A 23,129-nucleotide genomic window follows, 5' to 3' on the forward strand; every position below is an offset into this window, starting at 1 on the left:
TGATAGTTTCTAAAGAACAATGGAACGCTTGGAATAAAACTAAGTTGAGTTGAGAAAAGATATGAACGACATGAAAGGAAAGATGGACCAGATGTTGGAAGCTATGCTAGCTCAGTCAAAGAATAATCTCAAGCACACGATTACAGAGAATTTCGGTTCCACATCATGATTTTCCATGATGACTAACCTAATATACGGTCTTCTGCTTGACTATGCTCCTCCACAAGTGAACATTCCTACTCAGCCTCAATCTGTGCATCTCACGGTATCTAATGAAGTCCCCACTATGCAAGAAAATCCCATTATTCATATTGCTGAGGAAGACCCTTGGTATGAATTCTCCATGCCAAATTATTAGGGTGTGCCCCAGATGATGCCACTGACTGCTAGTGAAAGGCTTCATGCCCTTGAGGATAAATTCAGAGCTATATAGGTGCATGACACTCCTGGGCTCGATGCCATTGATATGTACTAAGTTTCGGGCCTAGTGATCCCGCCAAAATTCAAATTACCCAACTTCAAGAAGTACATAGGTCTTAGTTGCCCAAAGCATTATTTAGTGATTTTATGTCAAAAAGTGGCCTCCTATACCTACAACGATAAGTTGATGATTCACTATTTTCAGGACAGTTTGAGTTGGGCATCATTGAGTTGATACATGGATTTAGAAAGAAGTTGTATCCAATCATGGAAGGACCTAGCCAATGCCTTTTTGAAATAGTACTAATACAATTTGGACATGGCACCCAGTCACACGCAGTTGTAAGATTTATCTCAAAAGAGCGGCGAATCCTTCAAGGAGTATGCACATTGATGGAGAGAATTAGCAGTGTGAGGGCAACTACCAGTCTTAGACAAAGAATTGATTAACATGTTCATAGATACTCTGCATGTCTTTTATCTTAAAAGAATGGTAGGCAGTGTGTTATTGATCTTCTCTGACCTTATGATAGCGAGAGAACACATCAAAGCTACCTCTAAAGTAAAAAAATTCAAGATGCCTCGAGAAGCCAAGCTAGCAAGAATGAATCCCTCAACAGTTCCCAAAAGGAAGAAGATGATGAAATTAATGCAACCATTATAGGTGTTGGGTATTCTCATGGTGCTCCAGCAAGACCATATGGTCCTCTATATTTTCAGCAGTCACCATTTCCAGTGCCACGCTATCCTTATGGCAACCAGCAACGCTTAGAGCGCCATACCAACAACCATGGACCGCTCGTGATTCAAATCAGCAAACCCATGGACGGGGATATCAAAATTAACATCAGAACCATTATAGGCCTTACAATAATTTTTAAAGAAGTAACGCTCCCCTTGATCGAATTCCTATAGCATATAGTTAACTTCTGCCATATCTGATTTAAAGCTCGCTGGTGGAGCCCAAATCTCTCAAGTTGTTGCCACAACCATACCCATATGGGTATGATATCGATGTGCAATGTGGATATCATGCTAGATCGATAGGGCATTCGACTGAAGACTATAAAGCTTTCAAAGCCAAAGTATAATAATTGATCGACAAAAGTACATATCCTTTCCAGAATGAAACCTAGTGGTGCACTTCAACCTCACACCTGAATAAGTTCGAAGACTTTAGGGAGAGCCTCATAAATCCAATGGTTCACACAAGAATACACCCTCAATGCTGGAAATCGTGGGGCATTATTTTATCATTCACATTTGTATTTCTTTCTCTATTAAACGCTACATGTTTTTAAAATTATTGTTTTTAATGGGAATATTAATGAAGTGACCATGCATTTTCTGAATCAGTCATTTCGTATTTACTCATTTCGCTTCTCTTATATTAAAAACAAAAATAAATCCATATTTCTCCCATTCACCTTTCTTTATCAAGCTGGTGTTTTAGCAAAGATCGAAGAGAGGATGATGAAAATGATATACCCTTAATTTCTAGCGGTGTGCTTTCGAATAAAATCATGTTGATGATGTATATGCATTGTTTCAAAATCCCCAAACACTGGGGAGATAAGGAGTTAATCCCTAGTTAACTACTTCAAGCATATAAGTAAGTGTTTCTTTCGGATCTAAGAACCCTTACGCTTAACCTAAGATAGGGTAGTGTTCAGTTAACCTAACTACGCATTCAAATTGCAAGAGAATAACATCCCATATGGGGATCAACCACGTGTTATTTTTTGCATGTCGAAGGAATCAGGAAAAAACCTGAAATTATATCGGTTGTTCTTCAATAACCAATAAAATGGAAGTCACAAGCCTTTCCAAGCCAAAAAGAAAAAATAAAAAGAAAAGAAAGCCCGCTAAGTTGAACACCCAAAAAGGAGACTTAGGCAAAAATTATGGCAATCCTAGTGGACCGAAAGCTTCAAAGAAGCGGTCCAGACAAAATTAGGGGTAAAAAACAAAAAAAAAATCAAAAGCAAAAGAGGAGGTCGTTAAATCCTCAAATAAATCAAAACAAGATTTGGTGACCACCATATCAAAATCAAGGGGTCATCGACATCCATGACAAAAGACAAAGAAGGTGACTACCATTTCAAGAAAATATTGAATCTTCACTTCACTCTTACGCTGTCGAACTCTCTTAGAAGATAAGTGTGAATGTTGAATTAACTGAACATAGGACTGGAGATCATCACTAGAAGGGGTGGGTAAAATATAATTTTAATTCTTATATTCTTGGTTTCAATAACCGCGAACCAATCCATGTTACAACCCTTAAAGGACCTAAATGAGGCAGGTTGCATAATCTGACTCCTAGAGATTTGCTAATCTTCTATATTGATATCATATTATCATTGTATCTTTCACACACAAGCTATATCAGCATTGCATTTGGACTAATGGTTACTTTTCACACACTACATCATTCCAATAAATGTTTTTTCAAAACTGCATGAGCATCGCATTAAAATTACCATTTTTGAGTGAACAATTTTAATTGCAAGTCGTACTTGACATCAAGGAAATTAAAATAAGAAATCAGAGAGGAACTTGAGTATTCGTTGGTACTGGTTCGAATCAAGACCACCTCATAACCCTATGGATCAAGGGTATGGCATCCAATGATTATGTTGACCCAAGAATTGGTCATTCTGAAGCAAGTCTCCAAACATCATTTAATTAAGGGGTAAATCATTTCAAGAATTGGTTGATCAAGGGCGAACCATCTCATGACTCTATCAACCAGGGGCATATCACCTAAAGGTTTTGTTGATAAATGGAAAATCCCTCTAAAACTCAGTCAATATGACTTAAGTCTCTTCAATTCTCATACACGGGCAAGCCACCTCAAAAGCATATCAAAGTTATCCACTCTAAGAGTTGGTTAATCAAGGACAAATTCTTTCATGACTCAAAACTCGGGGGCATGTCATCTCCAAGAAAAATTATGGAAATTTTCTTCCAAACCCTTTTGAGGAAAATTTCTTCAAATACCTAACAGACCAGGGCAAGATGAGCCACAAAGGGGCAAGTCTTATCCATGCTTTCAAGTTGCTCAAGCATACTCTATTGTTCCTTAACAACCTTCGAGTTCGAGACAAGTGTTGAGGAATCATGATATCACCCCCATCAAATAACCTTTTGCCTTTCAACAAAGGCCTTGTTGTAAAAGAACATCTCCATCCATTACCCACATAGAGGAATATTTGGAAACCTTCAAATCATTTCATAAATCATCCTCATATATATGTCATGTCGCTTCGCTCTAGCATAAAGCCATTCATAATATATCATTCATCGAGCATAACCCCACAATATGAATTTGACATTAAATAGCCTTGTAACACAAAATGATTTCAAAGTCAAGTTTCCATATGGAAAATCATTTCAAAGTCCACTTATCGTCTGGAAAATCATTTAAAAAGTCCAGTTCCTAATAGATCACTTCAAAGTCCAGTTCCCGTATGGAAAATCGGTTACAAATACCAGTTCTCGTCTGATAGACAATATTTAAACCGGTTCTCATCTGGTAGCATATTTGAAAGTCAGTTCTCATCTGATGGTAAACCATAAACCAATTCCCTTCTGGTAGTCATTTAAAAAAAGTCAGTTCCTGTCTGACAAACCAAAAACAATACCAGTTCCCATGTAGTAGACAATCATTAGTAACCAGTTCCCGTCTAGTAGTCATTTTAAAAAGTCAGTTCTCATCTGACAGTTTTTATAACTAGTTCCCGTCTAGTCACCTATTGTTTTTAACCAGTTCTCTTATGGTAGATTATCCTTAAAGTCAGTTCCCGTATGACGACTTACTCTTTTACACAAGTTCCCATTTGGTAGACCATCTGAAAGTTTGTTCTCGTCTAATAACCATTTTTACCAATTCCCGTATGATAGCCTATTTTAACACCATTTCTCGTCTGGAAATTTAATCTTTTTCACCAGTTCTCGCCTGGTAGCCTATTTACAAACAAAAACAAAGTCAGTTCCCTTTGGACAACTTAATCTTTTTCACCAGTTCTCGTCTGGTAATTTATCCTTCAAACCCAATTATCGTATGGCAGTTCACCTTAAAAGGAATAAATCCATTTGTGTGCATGCACCGAATTATGCTATAGGGAGATTCTAAACCCTCTAAGAACACCAAAGAAGGATAAAACCTATAATGAGTGATGTAGTCAAGAAAGAAGTATTACAACTTCTAGATGCAAGAATCATCTACGAAATATCTAATAGTACATGGGTCAGGCATGTGCATGTAGTACCAAAGAAAGGAGGTGTCACAATCGTACAAAATGAGAAAGGAGAATTGGTAGCAAAACGCATAGAAAGCGGATGGCGCATGCTGGAACGTTTAGCTAGACACTCTTACTTCTGTTACTTAGACAAATACTTTGGATTTTTCCAAATCCCCATTCACCCGGATGACCAAGAAAAGACATCCTTTACATGTCCATATGGCACTTTTGCTTATCGACGAATGTCATTCAGACTATGTAACGCTCCAGCTGTAACACCCTTCTAAATACCCCAAATATTTAATTAAAACAACAGCATATAAATCAATATCAGAGTAATCATGCACCAAGGGTGTCACATAATACTTCACATAATTCACCGTAAAAATCAGTCATGCTCATTATTTAATCCAACATAAACACTTCTTTAAAAATTCGCAGCGGATAGAAACATTCAACATCTGTACTATCTTAAAATTAACATTTATTCAACAAATAAAACATCCCGTCCCGATGTTACATCTATCAGAGCATGACCCACTAAAACCACTCTAGACTTCAAGCATTAGCTTCTACTCAACTCACTGCTCGTTACCTAAAAAATATAACTGTAAGGGTGAGTTCCTCAATCGATATAACAAATATTATAAATCATCATGTTATGTTAAGTAACTTTACACGTTAATCACCCACATCATATCATGCATTCGGTAGCAGCATATTCAACTCAACATCATATTCAAACACAACGTAAATGCAACTCAAATGAGACTCGACTCTTCATGCATGTGGTACCATTTGGAGTAAAACTCCCAACTTAAAATCATTGCCAGTTTAGTGGGCATCAAGGCATAAGCCTTCAACTTTCAACTTAAAATTTTTGCCAATCCAGGCCAACGTGGTGTGAGCAAAAGCCCCATAATTTTGCCAATCCAGGCCAACGTGGTGTGAGCAAAAGCCCCGACTTAATGCATATGAATGTATATGGCATGTACGACTTGAAAGTTCAACAACATAATAACAACGACAACATAACAGCTTTTTCAGCAACAACAACTTAAAAATCAACTTTGGCTCATCAGCCTACAACTCAGCATTTTCAACAAAACAACTTATATTCAACTTTGGCTCATCAGCCTACAACTTAATATTTTCCACAAAAACAACTTATCAACATATTTGCATCAACATTTCGCAACATAGACTCCACGAATTTATTTATCACAATTGGATACAATAGGCCAATCACCAATTACACTTACATCATAAAAATCAACCATTTTTACATACTGCAACAGTGTTAACCGGTTAACGCTATAGGTTAACCGGTTAACGCAGGAAATTTACACTTCCAGGCAAAACGCAACAGTGTTAACCGGTTAACGCTATAGGTTAACCGGTTAACGCAGGCAAAACTCAACATTTTTCATAATTTATACAGTGTTAACCGGTTAACACCCTGGGTTAACCGGTTAACGCAGGCGAAACAGCAGTTCCTGCGCTAACACAAGGCAGAATGCAGAGTTTCCGCATTTTCCGCCGTTGGGGGACTTCCGGACCTCCGATTCAACTTCCGTAAAAAGCTATACGCTCAGAAATTCACAATACACTCAAACACAAATTCAATTTCAGCTTTAATACAACTTATTCAACATAATTTCTCAGCATTCTAAATCCCAATTAGGGTCAATCGACGGCTTATCACTACCCATTACATGTTAATCGATAATACCCATTAAACGACGATAAACCCCCCTTACCTTAACAATCCGGCAACTCTTCGAGCTTCAAGCTTTTCCGTTCTCCAACCTTTGCTCTACAGCTCTTTGCCCTTTTCCTCTTCTCTGCAGCTTCTCAGTTTTCACGTAAAAAACCTTTTCCAAAAATGAAAACCTTTTCTCTTATTCCACTTATATATTTTTCCAATAATAATTATTATTCCAAAATAATAATAATAATCCAATAATTCAATTTATTTAATTAAATTATTAAATATATTATTAACTTAATTAAATAATTCTTTTACTTTATTTGGGGTGTTACAACTCTCCCCCACTAAAAGAGTTTTGGTCCTCGAAAACATACCTCAAACAAATAACTCTGGATAGGACTCCTTCATCTGACGCTCCAGTTCCCAAGTCACATTGCCACCTGCTGGTCCTCCCCAAGCTACCTTCACTAAGGCAATCTCTTTACCCCGCAACTGCTTCAACTCCCGATCCTCGATCCTCATAGGCGATGTTTCAACAGTCAGGTTATCTCTCACCTGTACATCATCCACTTGGACTACATGCGACGGATCATGAATGTACCTCCTCAACTGAGACACATGAAAAACCTCATGCAAATTCGCAAGTGACGGCGGTAAAGCGATACGATAGGCTACCTCTCCTATCCTCTCTAAAATCTGATAAGGACCAATAAATCGAGGTGTCAACTTCTTCGACTTCAAAGCCCGACCAACACCTGTTATCGGAGTAACACGAAGAAACACATGATCTCCCTCTTGAAACTCAAGTGACTTCCTCCTCTTGTCATGATAACTCTTCTGACGACTCTGAGCCATCCTCATCTTCTCCTGAATCATCTTAATCTTTTCTGTAGTCTGTTGAACAATTTCCGGTCCGACCACAGCACTCTCACCGGACTCACACCAACATAACGGTGTCCGACATCTCCTACCATACAAAGCTTCAAACGGCGCCATACCAATGCTCGAATGAAAACTATTGTTGTAGGTAAACTCAATCAACGGTAAATAACAATCCCAACCACCTCCTTTTTCCAAAACACAAGCTCTCAAAAGATCTTCTAATGACTGAATCGTCCTCTCAGTCTGACCGTCAGTCTGCGGATGATATGCAGAACTCAATCTCAGCTTAGTTCCCAAAGCTTTCTGCAAACCTTCCCAGAACTTCGATGTAAATCTAGGATCTCTGTCCGAAACAATACTCGACGGAATACCATGCAAACTTACAATCTTCTCAATATACAACTCAGCCAATTTTTCTAACGGATAATCCATTCTAATCGGAATGAAATGAGCCGACTTTGTTAATCTGTCAACAATCACCCAAATAGCTTCAAAATTCTTACTTGTCCTCGGTAAACCAGAAATAAAATCCATACTGATACTATCCCACTTCCACTCTGGAATAGCCAACGGTTGCATTAGCCCAGACGGCTTCTGATGCTCAATCTTTGACTTCTGACAAGTCAAACAAGAATAGACAAAACTCGCAATTTCTCTTTTCATTCCCGGCCACCAAAATAACTTCTTCAAATCATGATACATCTTCGTAGCTCCAGGATGAATACTCAGACCACTACGATGTCCTTCCTCAAGAATACTCTTCTTAAGCTCGGTAACATCCGGAATACACACCCGACTACCAAACTTCAAAATACCATTCTCATCAACTCTGAATTCGCCACCTTGACCTTGATTCACTAGAGTCAACTTATCAACCAAAAGCATATCAGATTTCTGACCCTCTCTGATCTCATCCAGAATACCACTTGTCAACTTCAACATTCCCAATTTAACACTATTGTGAGTACTCTCACACACCAAACTCAAGTCTCTAAACTGTTCAATTAAATCCAATTCCTTAACCATTAACATAGACATATGTAATGATTTCCGACTCAATGCATCAGCCACTACGTTTGCTTTACCCGGATGGTAATTCAACCCAAAGTCATAATCCTTCAGGAACTCTAACCATCTTCTCTGTCTCATATTCAGCTCTTTCTGATCAAACAAATACTTTAAACTTTTGTGGTCAATGAAAACCTCAAATCTTGACCCGTACAAGTAATGTCTCCATAACTTCAGAACAAACACCACAGCTGCCAACTCTAAATCGTGCGTCGGATAGTTCCTCTCATGAACCCTCAGCTGTCTTGAAGCATAAGCTATAACCTGCTTATTCTGCATCAACACGCCACCCAAACCCAACAATGAAGCATCGCAATAAACTTCAAATGATTCCGACGATCTCGGTAATATCAGAATAGGAGCAGTAGTCAACCTTCTCTTTAGCTCTTGGAAACCTTCTTCACATTTTGAGTCCCAAACAAACGCTTGCCCCTTTCTAGTCAACATCGTCAACGGTAACGCCAACTTAGAAAATCCCTCAATGAACTTCCTATAATAACCAGCCAAACCAAGAAAACTTCGAATCTCAGCAACAGACTTTGGAGCTTCCCACTTAGATACCGCTTCTATCTTAGAAGGATCAACAGCCACACCACCTCTTGAAATCACATGACCAAGAAAACTTACCTCTCCTAACCAAAATTCGCACTTGGACAATTTAGCAAATAACTTCTTTTCTCGTAGGACTTCTAAAACCACTCTCAAATGTTCAGCATGCTCTTCTTCGGATTTCGAATACACCAAAATATCATCAATAAACACCACAACAAACTTGTCTAGGTACGGATGGAAAATCCTATTCATATACTCCATAAATACTCCAGGTGCATTAGTCACACCAAAAGGCATTACAGAATACTCATAATGTCCATACCTTGTTCTGAAAGCAGTCTTCTGAATATCCTCTGTTTTCACACGGATCTGATGATACCCAGATCTCAAATCTATTTTACTGAACACACTTGCACCAACCAACTGATCCATCAAATCATCAATCCTCGGCAAAGGATACCGATTCTTGATCGTCACTTTATTCAGTTGCCTGTAGTCCACACACAACCTCATAGTACCTTCTTTCTTCTTAACCAATAGCACTGGTGCACCCCACGGTGACACACTCGGACGAATAAATTTCTTATCCAATAGATCTTCCAACTGACTCTTCAATTCAGTTAACTCAACAGCAGACATACGGTACGGAGCCATCGATATCGGCCTAGTACCAGGTACCAAGTCAATAGAGAACTCCACTTCACGCTCTGGCGGCAATTCATTCACTTCTTCCGGAAACACATCAGGAAAATCACACACCACAGCTAGATCGCAAATCATCAGTTTATCTTTAGCCTCCAAAGTCGCTAACAGCATAAACAACTCTGCCCCATCAGCTACTTCCTCATCCACTTGTCTCGCTGATAGAAACAAACTCTTTCCTTCCACTACGCCAAAACAGGTTTTTGGCAGCGCCCCTTAGACAGCGCTTTTCTCCAAAAGCGCTGCTACACGTTAAAAAAAAATAAAAATAAGGAAACTGAATACGTAGATGGCTTAAAGCGCTGCTAAATGGATGGTCTTAGACAGCGCTTTTTAAAAGCGCTGCTAAATGGCCTACCTTAGACAGCGCTTTTGAGAAGGTCCACCTTATACAGCGCTTCTCCCAAAAGCGCTGTCTAAGGCCTTAAAATTATTTAAATTAATCACAACAAAAGCGCTGTCTAAGGCCTACCTTATACAGCGCTTTTTAGAAGGTCACCTTAGACAGCGCTTTTGGGAGAAGCGCTGTATAAGGCCTTAAAATTATTTAAATTAATCACAACAAAAGCGCTGTATAAGGCCTACCTTATACAGCGCTTTTGACAAGGTCACCTTATACAGCGCTTCTCCCAAAAGCGCTGTCTAAGGCCTTTTAAATTTTTAAAAAAAGCGCTGTATAAGGCCTACCTTATACAGCGCTTTTAGAAGCGCTGCTATTGACCCCTCCTGTGCCAGCGCTTTCCTTCAAAGCGCTGTCTAAGGCCATTTTAATTTGTGAGCTTAGCCAGCGCTTTTCATAAAAGCGCTGTCTAAGGCCTTATTTACCAAATTTTTTTTTTAGTAAATTATAATATATGAATTCATTCAGTACGTTAAGACCCATTTTGTTTCCTTCGCTCCCACAACCTTCTTCTCACTGCGTTCATACTCGTTGCGTTCATCATCACTGCTTCTCCCAAAACCTCCATTCTTGATTCCTGCGTTCATCACTCACTTCGTTCATCACCGTTTACACTTTTGTAAGTGCATTTTCTGTTCGTTTCATCTTTCTTTATTTAGGGCAGTTTATTAGTGATAAAGGTTTGCTTCTGGGTTGATTCTTTTGTGGTTCATGTGTTAGGGCAGTTGATTCTCTTGTGTTAGGGCAGTTGATTCTTTTGTGTGTTAGGGCAGTTGATTCTTTTGTGGTATGTTAACAAATGTATATATTTTTGATATTAATCACCATGTCAAAGGGAGATGGTTTGTGTTTGCTTCCATTAGGTTTCTATTATACTGATGATGAATTGTAGCAAGTGTTAAATGTGATTGTTAGCATTGGCGTGTAAGTTGGATAGGATTAGATAGAACTGTTAAAGGGAGATGGTGTTAGTGTTAATGAAATAGTTAATTAGTGTGGTTAGTGTTAGAATGAAAAACTGAAATGCAAGTTTAGAAAATGCAGGTCAGCTGTTAGACAGTTAAAGAAAGGCTAGCTTGTTAGAATGGGAATGATGTGAGTCAAAGTTAATTGAATGGAACTGCATTGACTTGGCTTGTGATTTTACCTTGTTGAATTGTTTTTTTTCTGATGCCATGAAACTGAACTGATTAAACTTGAATTATGTTGGACTGCTGAACTATATTGCACATTTGAACTACACTTGTTATTTGCTTGAATGTGTTGGACTGGTTTGGAAAATATTTTGCTAAGTTGGATTGGTATTAAATTGGTTTTTGACAATGTTGAACTAGTTTTGGATTGACATATTACCCTACTTGAATTGCTTGTACTTTAGTTGATTACTTTACTGACTGATTGATACATTGCTTGATCTGTTTAATGTCTAATAAGTTGTTGTTTATTTTATAGGGTGTTCATTTCCTTAGGACTCAATTGAGGACTATTGCTAACAAGCTTTGTTGACATCCACAATTAAAAGGTAGTAACTTATTGCCTCTTCTTCTTTTTTTCATAGAAATGACTTATAATATAAGCAATTATATGATAAACGCGGAAATAAGTTGTTTATTCATATAGGGTGTTAGTCCTCTAAATTATTTCCAATCATTTGACATTCAATCATAATAAATATCCAAATTGTCATGATTTTAATAGCATAACTACAACATAGTTATAGTTACTTCACTTCATAGTTAGTAGAAGAATAGATATATATATATATATATATATATATATATATATATATATATATATATATATATAATTTATTAGTTTGTAATAATCTTCTTTTTGTGACGCGAAAGTGTTTATCTTAGGAAATTCTTCTTTTATGTTGTTTTGAAATAGTTGCGTGAATAATTTAGGAAAACCATGGATAAAAAATGGATGTCTGCCGATCGATTGTCGAAAGAGTACGAGAATGGGGTATTGGAATTCGTTAAGTTTGCTGTTGAACATGTCAAAGACCCCAGTCGAATGAAATGTCCTTGCTTGGGTTGTTGTTATATGGGTCGGGTTGACGCAGATGGATTGAAATCGCATTTACTGATGCGTGGAATTGATCGAAGTTATACGTGTTGGATATTTCATGGTGAGAAAATTAACGAGAATGTTGAACAGAGGGAGAAAAGTAATACGACCTATGCTTCATACGACAAAGACACGGAAACATACGATTGTGATCGAGTTGAAGAGATTGTAGAAGCACTGGATGAAGATCTTCATGATTGTCCTGAAATGTTTGAGAGGATGGTAAGCGATGCAGAGAAACCGTTGTACAAAGGTTGCACTAAATTCTCAAGACTTTCTGCGGTATTAAAGTTGTACAACTTAAAGGCGGGCAATGGATGGTCGGATAAAAGTTTCACAGAGTTGTTGGCCCTTATGAGAGAAATGCTACCGGATGATAATGTTCTTCCTAATCGAACCTATGAGGCAAAAAAAATGTTGTGCTCTATTGGCATGAGCTATGATAAGATACATGCTTGTCCTAACGATTGCATTTTGTTTCGTAACGAATATGCAATGTTAACTGAGTGCCCTAAATGCGGTTTGTCTCGATATAAGAAAAGATTATCTCCCGCAAAAGTCTTATGGTATTTTCCGATAATTCCGAGATTTAGGCGCATGTTTCGTAGTGAAACCGATGCAAGACATCTTACTTGGCATGCAGATGAAAGAATTATTGATGGAAAGTATCGGCATCCGGCTGATTCACCACAGTGGTCGAAGATTGATAATGATTATCCTGAGTTTGGATCAGAAGCAAGAAACCTTCGATTGGCATTATCTACTGATGGAATGAACCCACATGGTCTTCAAAGTATCTCACATACCACATGGCCTGTGATTCTTATGATTTATAACCTACCTCCGTGGCTATGTATGAAGCGTAAGTACATGATGTTATCTATGTTAATCTCTGGGCCTAAACAACCAGGGAATGACATAGACGTATACTTGACACCTCTGATCGAAGATTTAAAGATTTTGTGGGAGAACGGTGTGGAGGTTTATGATGGATATAGGAAAGAAAGTTTCAATTTGAGGGCGATGTTGTTTGGCACAATTAATGATTTTCCAGCATACGGGAATCTATCTGGGTATAGCATTAAAGGTCAACGTGCGTGTCCTGTTTGTGAAGACGGAACCGATACGATTCGATTGGAACTTTGCCAGAAGAATGTATTTCTCGGTCATCGTAGATTCTTACATTCTAAACATCACTACCGTGGGTGGAGAAAAGCATTCAATGGAGACACCGAACATCGTAGAGCTCCACCCGCATTGTCAGGTGAACAAGTTTTTGAAAAGGTGAAAGATGTGCGTACTGAGTTTGGCAAGCCTTTTGCACATAAGATTGTGAAAGGTGGGTGGAAGAAAAGGTCGATATTTTTTGAATTGCCATATTGGAAGTCTTTGTACGTGAGACATTTTCTCGATGTTATGCATATTGAAAAAAACGTATTTGAAAGTGTTATCGGTACATTACTCAATATAAAAGGCAAGTCTAAGGATGGCCTTAAAGCAAGGCAGGACATGTTAAAAATGGGAATGAGAACTGAATTAGCACCCGTGAAGAAAGGAAGACGAACATATCTACCACCTGCCGCTTTTACTTTATCTAGAAAGGAGAAAAAAATTTTGTGTAAGTCTCTGAGTGAAGTTAAGGTTCCAGAAGGTTACTCATCTGATATCAGAAGACTTGTTTCTATGAAAGACCTCAAGTTGAAGAATTTGAAGACACATGATTGCCATGTTATAATGGAACATTTTCTACCGATAGGTATACGTTCTATTTTGCCAGAAAAAGTAAGAAGTGCCATAACTAAATTGTGTTTTTTCTTTAGGTCAATTTGTAGTAAGGTGATCGATCCCGAGATCTTACCAACACTACAAAAAGAGATTGTAATTACCTTGTGTGAGCTTGAAATGTATTTTCCTCCGTCTTTTTTTGACATAATGGTTCATTTAGTTGTTCATCTTGTGAAAGAGACACAGTTGTGTGGATCAGCTTATATGAGATGGATGTACCCTGCTGAACGGTATATGAAAATATTAAAAGGGTACGTGAAATCCCGAAGTCGACCAGAGGGTTGTATTGTTGAACGATACATTGTTGAAGAAGCTGTTGAGTTTTGTACTGAATATTTGTCTAACGTTCAATCGATTGGACTCCCCAGAGCTCAGATTTTCGACAAAATGGAAGGTAAAAAATTAATTGGGAATAAAATTGTGACAATATCAAGGGATGAACGGGATCAAGTTCATTTGTATGTTCTGCACAATAATAATGAGGTTGAGCCATATGTTGAAATGCACAAGGATGTACTCCGAAGGTTAAATCCGAACAGAAATGAAAATTGGATAGTTATAGAGCACAATCAAAGTTTCATACAATGGTTGAAGGATCATATTTATTTGAAGCGCTCTTCAGATCCTTCTTCGGTAACAGAAAGGTTGAGATGTTTGGCATATGGTCCAAGTTTGCATGTGTTTTCTCATAGCGCATATTCAATTAATGGATACACATTTTATACCAAAGAACAAGATGATAAGAGTACTATGCAAAATAGTGGTGTCACCGTGCTAGCTGAAGCAATGCATATATCAAGTATGAAGGACTTAAACCCCAAATATGCAAATTTGTCATATTTTGGAGTTATTGAGCACATTTGGGTGTTTGATTACGAGAAGTTTCAGATTCCCATCTTTGGTTGCAAGTGGGTGAATAGTAGTGGCATACGAATGGATAAGTCTGGATTTTTGCAAGTTGATCTTACTAGGGTGGGGTACAAAGATGAACCTTTTATTCTAGCATCTCAAGCTAAACAAGTGTTCTATGTGAATGACCCGAAGAGTACAAAATGGTCTATAGTGCTTTTCTCTAACAAAGTCACTGATGATAGCGGTGTCGATCAATGTGATATTGATGTTGAGAATGAGTCATGCATTAGACGGAATGAGTTGAATAGAAATGATGAAGTTGATGATCTTATACCGGATGAGTCATATATAAGAAACGATCATAATGAGGGAATTTGGATCAATTCATCCGTACGCATTGCTAAGAAACAAGTGATTAATATTCCAACAAAGAAAAGAAAGAGATGTTAGTGACTTAGGTAAATTATCCATGGTTTCTTTATTCTTTTGTTTTCAATTGCTTTGATTATAAGTTATATCTGATAATGCATGATTTCATTATATTTTTGTTTTCAATTGCTTTGATTATAAGTTATATCTGATAATGCATGATTTCTTTATATTTTTGAATCGTGATGAGTTTTAATGCATGTGATTAATGAAAATAGACTTTCTCCACGATTCCGGAGCCAATGGTATACTTTGTTTTTCGATTCGGACAACTTTTTCCCTGATTTTACTGTTGCTGTACTGTTACAAAAAACATGCTTCCACTCGGAATTTGGACGAATCGAGTTCATTTTTGAGTCCTTTGGCCCGTTTGTAGGCTACCATGTAATTTTCGTCCAATTCAATACACTTTGACTTTGACACTTACTTGATTTGTATTCATATTTGCTTAATATTGTGTTTATGTTTTTCTTTATTACAGATGGCTAGTAACGAGGATCACCCACATGGTGATGAGACCGTTGGTGGTGCGGAAAGGGAAATTAAACGTGGAATAACGGTTATGAAGAAAGTTATTCGAGATAGAGATCGAGGCGTTTTAATAAAAGTGCATTGGAACGAAGGTGGACAACTAATTGAGCCTAACGGTTCAACATTGACAAGTTTTATTGGTGCATTGGTAAGGAATGAAGTTCCAATTACTTGTGATAATTGGAGAAATAAACAATTGAACGAAGCTAAAGACAAAATATGGAGTGAGATAAAGGTACCATATGTGATGTTATTTGTTTTTAATGACGATTATGTCTTTAAATTAATTGTACTAACGCAATGTGTGTATGTTTTTCGTAGAGGTGTTTCGACATCGAAGAAAACAGAAGAGATCATTGTCTCAAATTGGCCGGAAAGTTACTAAGAGGGTTTAGAACCTTTTTATCAACCACCTTTCTTAGGGATACGGAAGGTACTTTTGTTGATGCAGAGCTTCCATCTAAATATGCAAGTTTGATTTCACCTAAAGAATGGGAAACGTTTAAATCCAAACGAAAAACCCAAGAATTTAAGAGTGTAAGTGAAACAAACCGGCAAAGAGCATCAAGTCCGGCGTATCCCTATAGAAAAGGGCGTGTTGGATATGGACGCTTAGAGCAGTCTATAGTAAGTATCTATAAATTGCATTGATATACTTGTTATATTTGATCATATTTTGTCATGAGTTATATTTGATCATATTATGCTTAATGTGTAGTTAACAAAGGAGAATAGTTCTGAAACATCTCTTCCGGCACATGTTTTGTGGAAGGAAGCCCGTGTCGGTAAGGATGGAAAGATTAAAGAAGACGTTCAACAAATATTTGAGAAATGTGTAAGTATAGCATTATTTAAGACAATAACACTTTGACTTTGACACTTTTGAATCGTCCAATTTCGAACACTTTGACTTTGACACTTACTTAAGACAATAACATTACTATTGTGTGTATGTTCATATGATTTTCAGGAGACTCTATCTCAATCTATAGTTCCATATGAAGACACTGATTGCAGGAGCATACTGAGTCGAGCATTAGATGTTCCCGAGTATTCTGGTCGGGTGAGGGGCAAGGGATTTGGGATCACTCAAAAATCCTTGAATATTAAAAAACAAAAGACTCCTAGCAATAAAGAACTGCAGCAAACTTTGGAAGCATTAAAAGCTGAAGTTCTTGAATTAAGAAAGGAAAGAGAAAGAGATCGAGCAGCGGGTTTTAAAGATACTAGTGACAAAGATAGTATCAATTGTAATTTTCAACCGACTATTCCAGAGGTAATTATATATCTTATTATGAAATTAAATTAGCTTAATTTATTTAATTGTCATATATACACATTAAAAATGTCATATTTATTATTGGTTTTAGGGCATTTCACCTTGTCACCTCTACTTAGCGAGACCGACTTATCGGATGGTTGGCAAGGGGAAAGTTCATAACAATTTGGGTGAATTACTTCACACTAAACCGCTCCCTACTGGATCTTTGAAAGTCTCGGTTGATATTGCTTTGGAGAAGGATGCGTTATTACCACATCCTGACGATGTTTCGGATGCAACTTTATTGGGAGATGCCATAGGTTCATTTGTTGCATGGCCGACAGACCTCATTATCGTAGGATATGAGGTATGCTTAAAACCATTATGAACCTTTAGGTATTCAAATTTTTTACGCGCATTTTACGTACACATTTTTTACATGTTAATGTTAATTAGACTCCCACAAAATCCAAAGCAAAAGATAAGGGGATTGCGCGGGAAATCGAGTCAGTTGCATCGCAAAAAGAGGTACATCACAATTATATGCTATTTAGATTCCTGTTAATTCGTCATCTTACACTTCACCTTACTAATTATATGATATTTAGATTCCTGTTGCTAAGAAGACTGAAATTTCCAAGAGGACCGGGGCTAAAAAGAAAAATCCTTCCAAGTATAGAGCGTGCCTCCATACATATTTAGAAACGACAGATATTTCGGATGGATGTGTTCGTTTAATACCTATGGATGGAGCTATTTTTGGTTTTGAGTATGCCGAGCCATTGGGTAAAGAGGATTTTGATCAAATTTTGTATCATACGCAATTAAGCGTTGGTGTTATCAACACATACATGAGGTATATCCGATCTACTTTGTTTAAATTCTTGAACAAGTTATTTACTCGTTTCATATGAATAGTCTAAATGTTAATGATGTTTTTATATAAGGTATTTATATGACAAATTGATGGGTCCGCGTGGGTTGGAGCAAAGATTCTCATTCTTAAATCCCATGAAAACGAACTTAACCGAAATGATAAGAAAACCAGATGAAGTCAGGACGTATGTAGTCGAGCGCTTTATGGCCGACACAGATAGAGAAAAGTTGTTCTTTTTACCGTTTAATACCGGCGACGGGTTAGTTCTTCAATCTAAATTCATCTGTTATAATTTTTCATATTTTGACGTCGTGTAGAAAGTTTCCATCTAACATTTGTTTTATTACAGTGGACATTGGTTGTTGGTCGCGATAAATCCTTTTAAAGAAATTGTGTATTATTTGGATTCTTTACACAATGATTGGACAACATACCCTGCTATGAAGACGATAGTTGACACGTAAGTGCAAATAACCCAATATTCGTGTGTATACTTATTTATTTATGTGAATTGTTCTAAATATTCGTTTATATTTCATTATAGCATTATACAAACTGTTCGAGCACAAAGAAAAATTCAAGTACCAAAGAGAAAAGCCAATAACATTACATGGAATAGAGTGGAGGTATATTAATTATCACAATTTTGATTATATTAGTGATGACACATGATAAAACTTAGGATATTTATCCATATTGTTTTTCCATGTGTAGTGTCCTCGACAGCGTAATAATATAGATTGTGGATATTACACGTTGAGGTTTATGAAAGAAACTCTTCTTATGGATCGAACAGATATTCCATCTGATGTATGGATTTCTAACTTATGAGTTATTTTCATATTTAACACATATTTCTCATAATTAAATAGATTTAACTAAATCATACTATGTTATATTATTATGTAGTACTTTGATGAATATAGATGTGCTTATTACTCAAAAGATCAGTTGGATGAAATTAAAGAGGAATTGTGTCAATTCATTATCGAGCTACAGGTTTTGTGAGGTATTGAACTCTTACTTTAATTTTGAATGTGATCTGAATAACTTTGAGTGAATTCCATTTGCTTACTACAATCTTTATTTGGTGTTGTTTCAGGTTATATAGCATATTTAGAAGATAGAACTAGAATGTGTTGAAATACATTTTGATTAGCATTTTTGGAGGTTATTAGAAATGTGTAGATTTTTTGTAAAGGCAAACATTTTCAAGTATATATATAAATACTCAAAAAACTGCTGAAATTAGAAGTATATTGTGTTGAACTATAATGTGTTTATAATGCATATAGATTTTCAAGTATATGTGCATATTCAGAAGATAGAACTACAATGTGTTGAACTATAAGGTGCATATAGATTGGATTCAAGCTCCAATTTATGAAAATCTGCTGAAATTTGCAATTTACAGGTGCTAAATAATGTGGTGAAAACGTATAAAAAGATCCTCCAAAATTTGGAGTCTTAGACAGCGCTTTTAGGCAAAAAGCGCTGGTAAAGGCATTTTAATTTTGACCTTAGACAGCGCTTTTATCAAAAAAGCGCTGGCATAGGTGGTTAATTCAACAAAATATAGTGTAAAAAAGCGCTGGCATAGGGTGGGCTATACCAGCGCTTTTTCTGTAAAAGCGCTGGTATAGCCCACCCTATGCCAGCGCTTTTTTACACTATATTTTGTTGAATTAACCACCTATGCCAGCGCTTTTTTAATAAAAGCGCTGGCATAGGGGGGGTTTAGACAGCGCTTTTTCAGTAAAAGCGCTGTCTAAACCCCCCCTATGCCAGCGCTTTTTTAGTTAATTTCAACATGAAATTAACTAAAAAAGCGCTGGCATAGGGGGGTTTTAGACAGCGCTTTTACTGAAAAAGCGCTGTCTAAACCCCCCCTATGCCAGCGCTTTTTTAGTAAATTAAGCGCTGTCTAAGACCTATACCAGCGCCAGTATAGCCAGCGCTTTTAAGCGCTGTCTAATGTCAAAAAAAGCGCTGTCTAATCCCTTGTTTGGCATAGTGTTCCTCACTCTCAGGAAATATCACAGTCTTATCAAAACAATTGATAGAAACTCGGTTAAACACCAACCAGTTCATACCCAGAATAACATCAATCTGCACTAGTGGAAGACACACTAGGTCCATCCCAAAGTCCCTACCAAAAATACTCAAAGGACAATTTAAACAAACCGAAGTAGTAGTCACTGAACCCTTCGCAGGAGTATCAATTACCATACTACCAAACATCTCAGATATCTCTAACTTAAGTTTCACAGCACAATCCAAAGATATAAAGGAATGAGTCGCACCTGTGTCAATAATAGCTACAAGAGGAAAGCCATTAATATAACACGTACCTCGGATCAAACGATCATCTGCAGAAGTCTCAGAACCCGATAAAGCAAAGACCTTGCCTCCTGACTGATTCCCTTTCTTCGGCTTCTGACACTGACTTCCAATATGCCCTTCTTCTCCGCAATTAAAACAAATCACTTCTTTGTGCTTGCAATCAGCTATTGCATGGCCAATCTTACCACAGCGAAAACACCTCTTTACTTCAGCAGTGCATACATTACTCTTATGACCAGCTTGACCACATTTGAAGCAAACTATACCAGCAGGAGCACCTCCCCCACTAGCTCTCTGAGCCGGAGCAGCTCTTTGTCTCCCCTTTCCAGCTGGAACATCATACGGCTTGCCACGGTTTTGATGTTGCTTGCCTCTGCGGTCACTGACAATCTTGTAATGAGCATTATTGTCTTCTTCAAATATCCTGCAGCTATCAACCAAATCAGTAAAAATGCGTATCTTCTGATACCCAACAGCCTTCTTAATTTCAGAGCGCAATCCGTTCTCAAACTTGATGCACTTCGAAAATTCAGCACCACCACCAGTGTAATGAGGATAAAATTTGGACAACTCCACAAATTTCGCAGCATAATCAGTGACAGACATGTTTCCTTGCTTCAGCTCAAGGAATTCAATTTCCTTCTTACCACGGACATCTTCCGGATAATACTTCCTCAGAAATTCCCTACGGAATACATCCCAAGTAATGACTTCACCTGCCCCGGTCAACCTCTCGTGAGTCTCTAGCCACCAGTCATCAGCTTCGACTGCTAGCATGTGAGTACCATACCGAACCTTCTGAGCTGGAGTGCAATCCATAACACGGAAGATTCTCTCAATCTCTTTCAACCATCCCAAGGCTGCATCTGGATCATGCTTCCCTTTAAACACCGGCGGATTCTCTCTCTGAAAAGTCGCCAAGCTACGTGACCCAGCATCACCACCAGCATTTGGCAAGTTCTGCACCGCTTGTGCCATTGCTTGCATTGCGGCAGCCATTGCAGCGTCATTCCTTCCAGCCATTTCAACTTATCAATACAACACAACTTAACGTTAGATTAATAACAATTACACAATTGTTAGACAGTAACGACACGACAACTGGCCGGACAGACCGACCTGCTATGATACCACTAATGTAACACCCTTCTAAATACCCCAAATATTTAATTAAAACAACAGCATATAAATCAATATCAGAGTAATCATGCACCAAGGGTGTCACATAATACTTCACATAATTCACCGTAAAAATCAGTCATGCTCATTATTTAATCCAACATAAACACTTCTTTAAAAATTCGCAGCGGATAGAAACATTCAACATCTGTACTATCTTAAAATTAACATTTATTCAACAAATAAAACATCCCGTCCCGATGTTACATCTATCAGAGCATGACCCACTAAAACCACTCTAGACTTCAAGCATTAGCTTCTACTCAACTCACTGCTCGTTACCTGAAAAATATAACTGTAAGGGTGAGTTCCTCAATCGATATAACAAATATTATAAATCATCATGTTATGTTAAGTAACTTTACACGTTAATCACCCACATCATATCATGCATTCGGTAGCAGCATATTCAACTCAACATCATATTCAAACACAACGTAAATGCAACTCAAATGAGTCTCGACTCTTCATGCATGTGGTACCATTTGGAGTAAAACTCCCAACTTAAAATCATTGCCAGTTTAGTGGGCATCAAGGCATAAGCCTTCAACTTTCAACTTAAAATTTTTGCCAATCCAGGCCAACGTGGTGTGAGCAAAAGCCCCATAATTTTGCCAATCCAGGCCAACGTGGTGTGAGCAAAAGCCCCGACTTAATGCATATGAATGTATATGGCATGTACAACTTGAAAGTTCAACAACATAATAACAACGACAACATAACAGCTTTTTCAGCAACAACAACTTAAAAATCAACTTTGGCTCATCAGCCTACAACTCAGCATTTTCAACAAAACAACTTATATTCAACTTTGGCTCATCAGCCTACAACTTAATATTTTCCACAAAAACAACTTATCAACATATTTGCATCAACATTTCGCAACATAGACTCCACGAATTTATTTATCACAATTGGATACAATAGGCCAATCACCAATTACACTTACATCATAAAAATCAACCATTTTTACATACTGCAACAGTGTTAACCGGTTAACGCTATAGGTTAACCGGTTAACGCAGGAAATTTACACTTCCAGGCAAAACGCAACAGTGTTAACCGGTTAACGCTATAGGTTAACCGGTTAACGCAGGCAAAACTCAACATTTTTCACAATTTATACAGTGTTAACCGGTTAACACCCTGGGTTAACCGGTTAACGCAGGCGAAACAGCAGTTCCTGCGCTAACACAAGGCAGAATGCAGAGTTTCCGCATTTTCCGCCATTGGGGGACTTCCGGACCTCCGATTCAACTTCCGTAAAAAGCTATACGCTCAGAAATTCACAATACACTCAAACACAAATTCAATTTCAGCTTTAATACAACTTATTCAACATAATTTCTCAGCATTCTAAATCCCAATTAGGGTCAATCGACGGCTTATCACTACCCATTACATGTTAATCGATAATACCCATTAAACGACGATAAACCCCCCTTACCTTAACAATCCGGCAACTCTTCGAGCTTCAAGCTTTTCCGTTCTCCAACCTTTGCTCTACAGCTCTTTGCCCTTTTCCTCTTCTCTGCAGCTTCTCAGTTTTCACGTAAAAAACCTTTTCCAAAAATGAAAACCTTTTCTCTTATTCCACTTATATATTTTTCCAATAATAATTATTATTCCAAAATAATAATAATAATCCAATAATTCAATTTATTTAATTAAATTATTAAATATATTATTAACTTAATTAAATAATTCTTTTACTTTATTTGGGGTGTTACACCAGCAACCTTCCAACGATACATGATGTCCATATTCACATATTTACGGGATGAAATCATGGAAGTTTTCATGGATGACTTCTCAGT

General features: G+C 37.4%; 1 protein-coding gene across 3 annotated transcripts; it reads left to right on the forward strand.

Moving 5' to 3' along the window:
• The first annotated feature begins 11,419 nt into the window (after positions 1–11,419).
• LOC127120146 (uncharacterized) lies at positions 11,420–19,115 on the forward strand. Of its 3 annotated transcripts, none has more exons than XM_051050543.1 (14): positions 11,420–11,504; positions 15,603–15,887; positions 15,974–16,279; positions 16,371–16,487; positions 16,623–16,928; positions 17,023–17,280; positions 17,370–17,441; positions 17,522–17,769; positions 17,861–18,049; positions 18,140–18,250; positions 18,335–18,416; positions 18,505–18,600; positions 18,700–18,799; positions 18,893–19,115. In XM_051050543.1, the coding sequence occupies exons 2-13, from the start codon at positions 15,603–15,605 to the stop codon at positions 18,796–18,798; spliced, it is 2,169 nt and encodes a 722-aa protein (XP_050906500.1). In that variant the 5' UTR covers positions 11,420–11,504; the 3' UTR covers position 18,799; positions 18,893–19,115. The 3 variants fall into 3 exon arrangements, with proteins under 3 accessions (XP_050906500.1, XP_050906501.1, XP_050906499.1); XM_051050544.1 differs by lacking the exon at positions 11,420–11,504 and adding an exon at positions 14,788–15,150; XM_051050542.1 differs by lacking the exon at positions 11,420–11,504 and adding an exon at positions 15,302–15,505.
• Positions 19,116–23,129: the final 4,014 nt, after the last annotated feature.

Source organism: Lathyrus oleraceus, chromosome 2 (assembly GCF_024323335.1).
Source record: "Lathyrus oleraceus cultivar Zhongwan6 chromosome 2, CAAS_Psat_ZW6_1.0, whole genome shotgun sequence".
NCBI lineage: Eukaryota > Viridiplantae > Streptophyta > Magnoliopsida > Fabales > Fabaceae > Lathyrus > Lathyrus oleraceus.

What these genes read in the sequence shown, in the direction of transcription:
- LOC127120146 (XM_051050542.1), top strand. Translation starts at nt 15,317, where the DNA reads ATGCATGTGATTAATGAAAATAGACTTTCTCCACGATTCCGGAGCCAA. An exon ending in TTCAACCGACTATTCCAGAG is followed by an intron (nt 16,929 to 17,022) that starts GTAATTATATAT and finishes TATTGGTTTTAG; the next exon opens with GGCATTTCACCTTGTCACCT. An exon ending in GAACAGATATTCCATCTGAT is followed by an intron (nt 18,601 to 18,699) that starts GTATGGATTTCT and finishes ATTATTATGTAG; the next exon opens with TACTTTGATGAATATAGATG.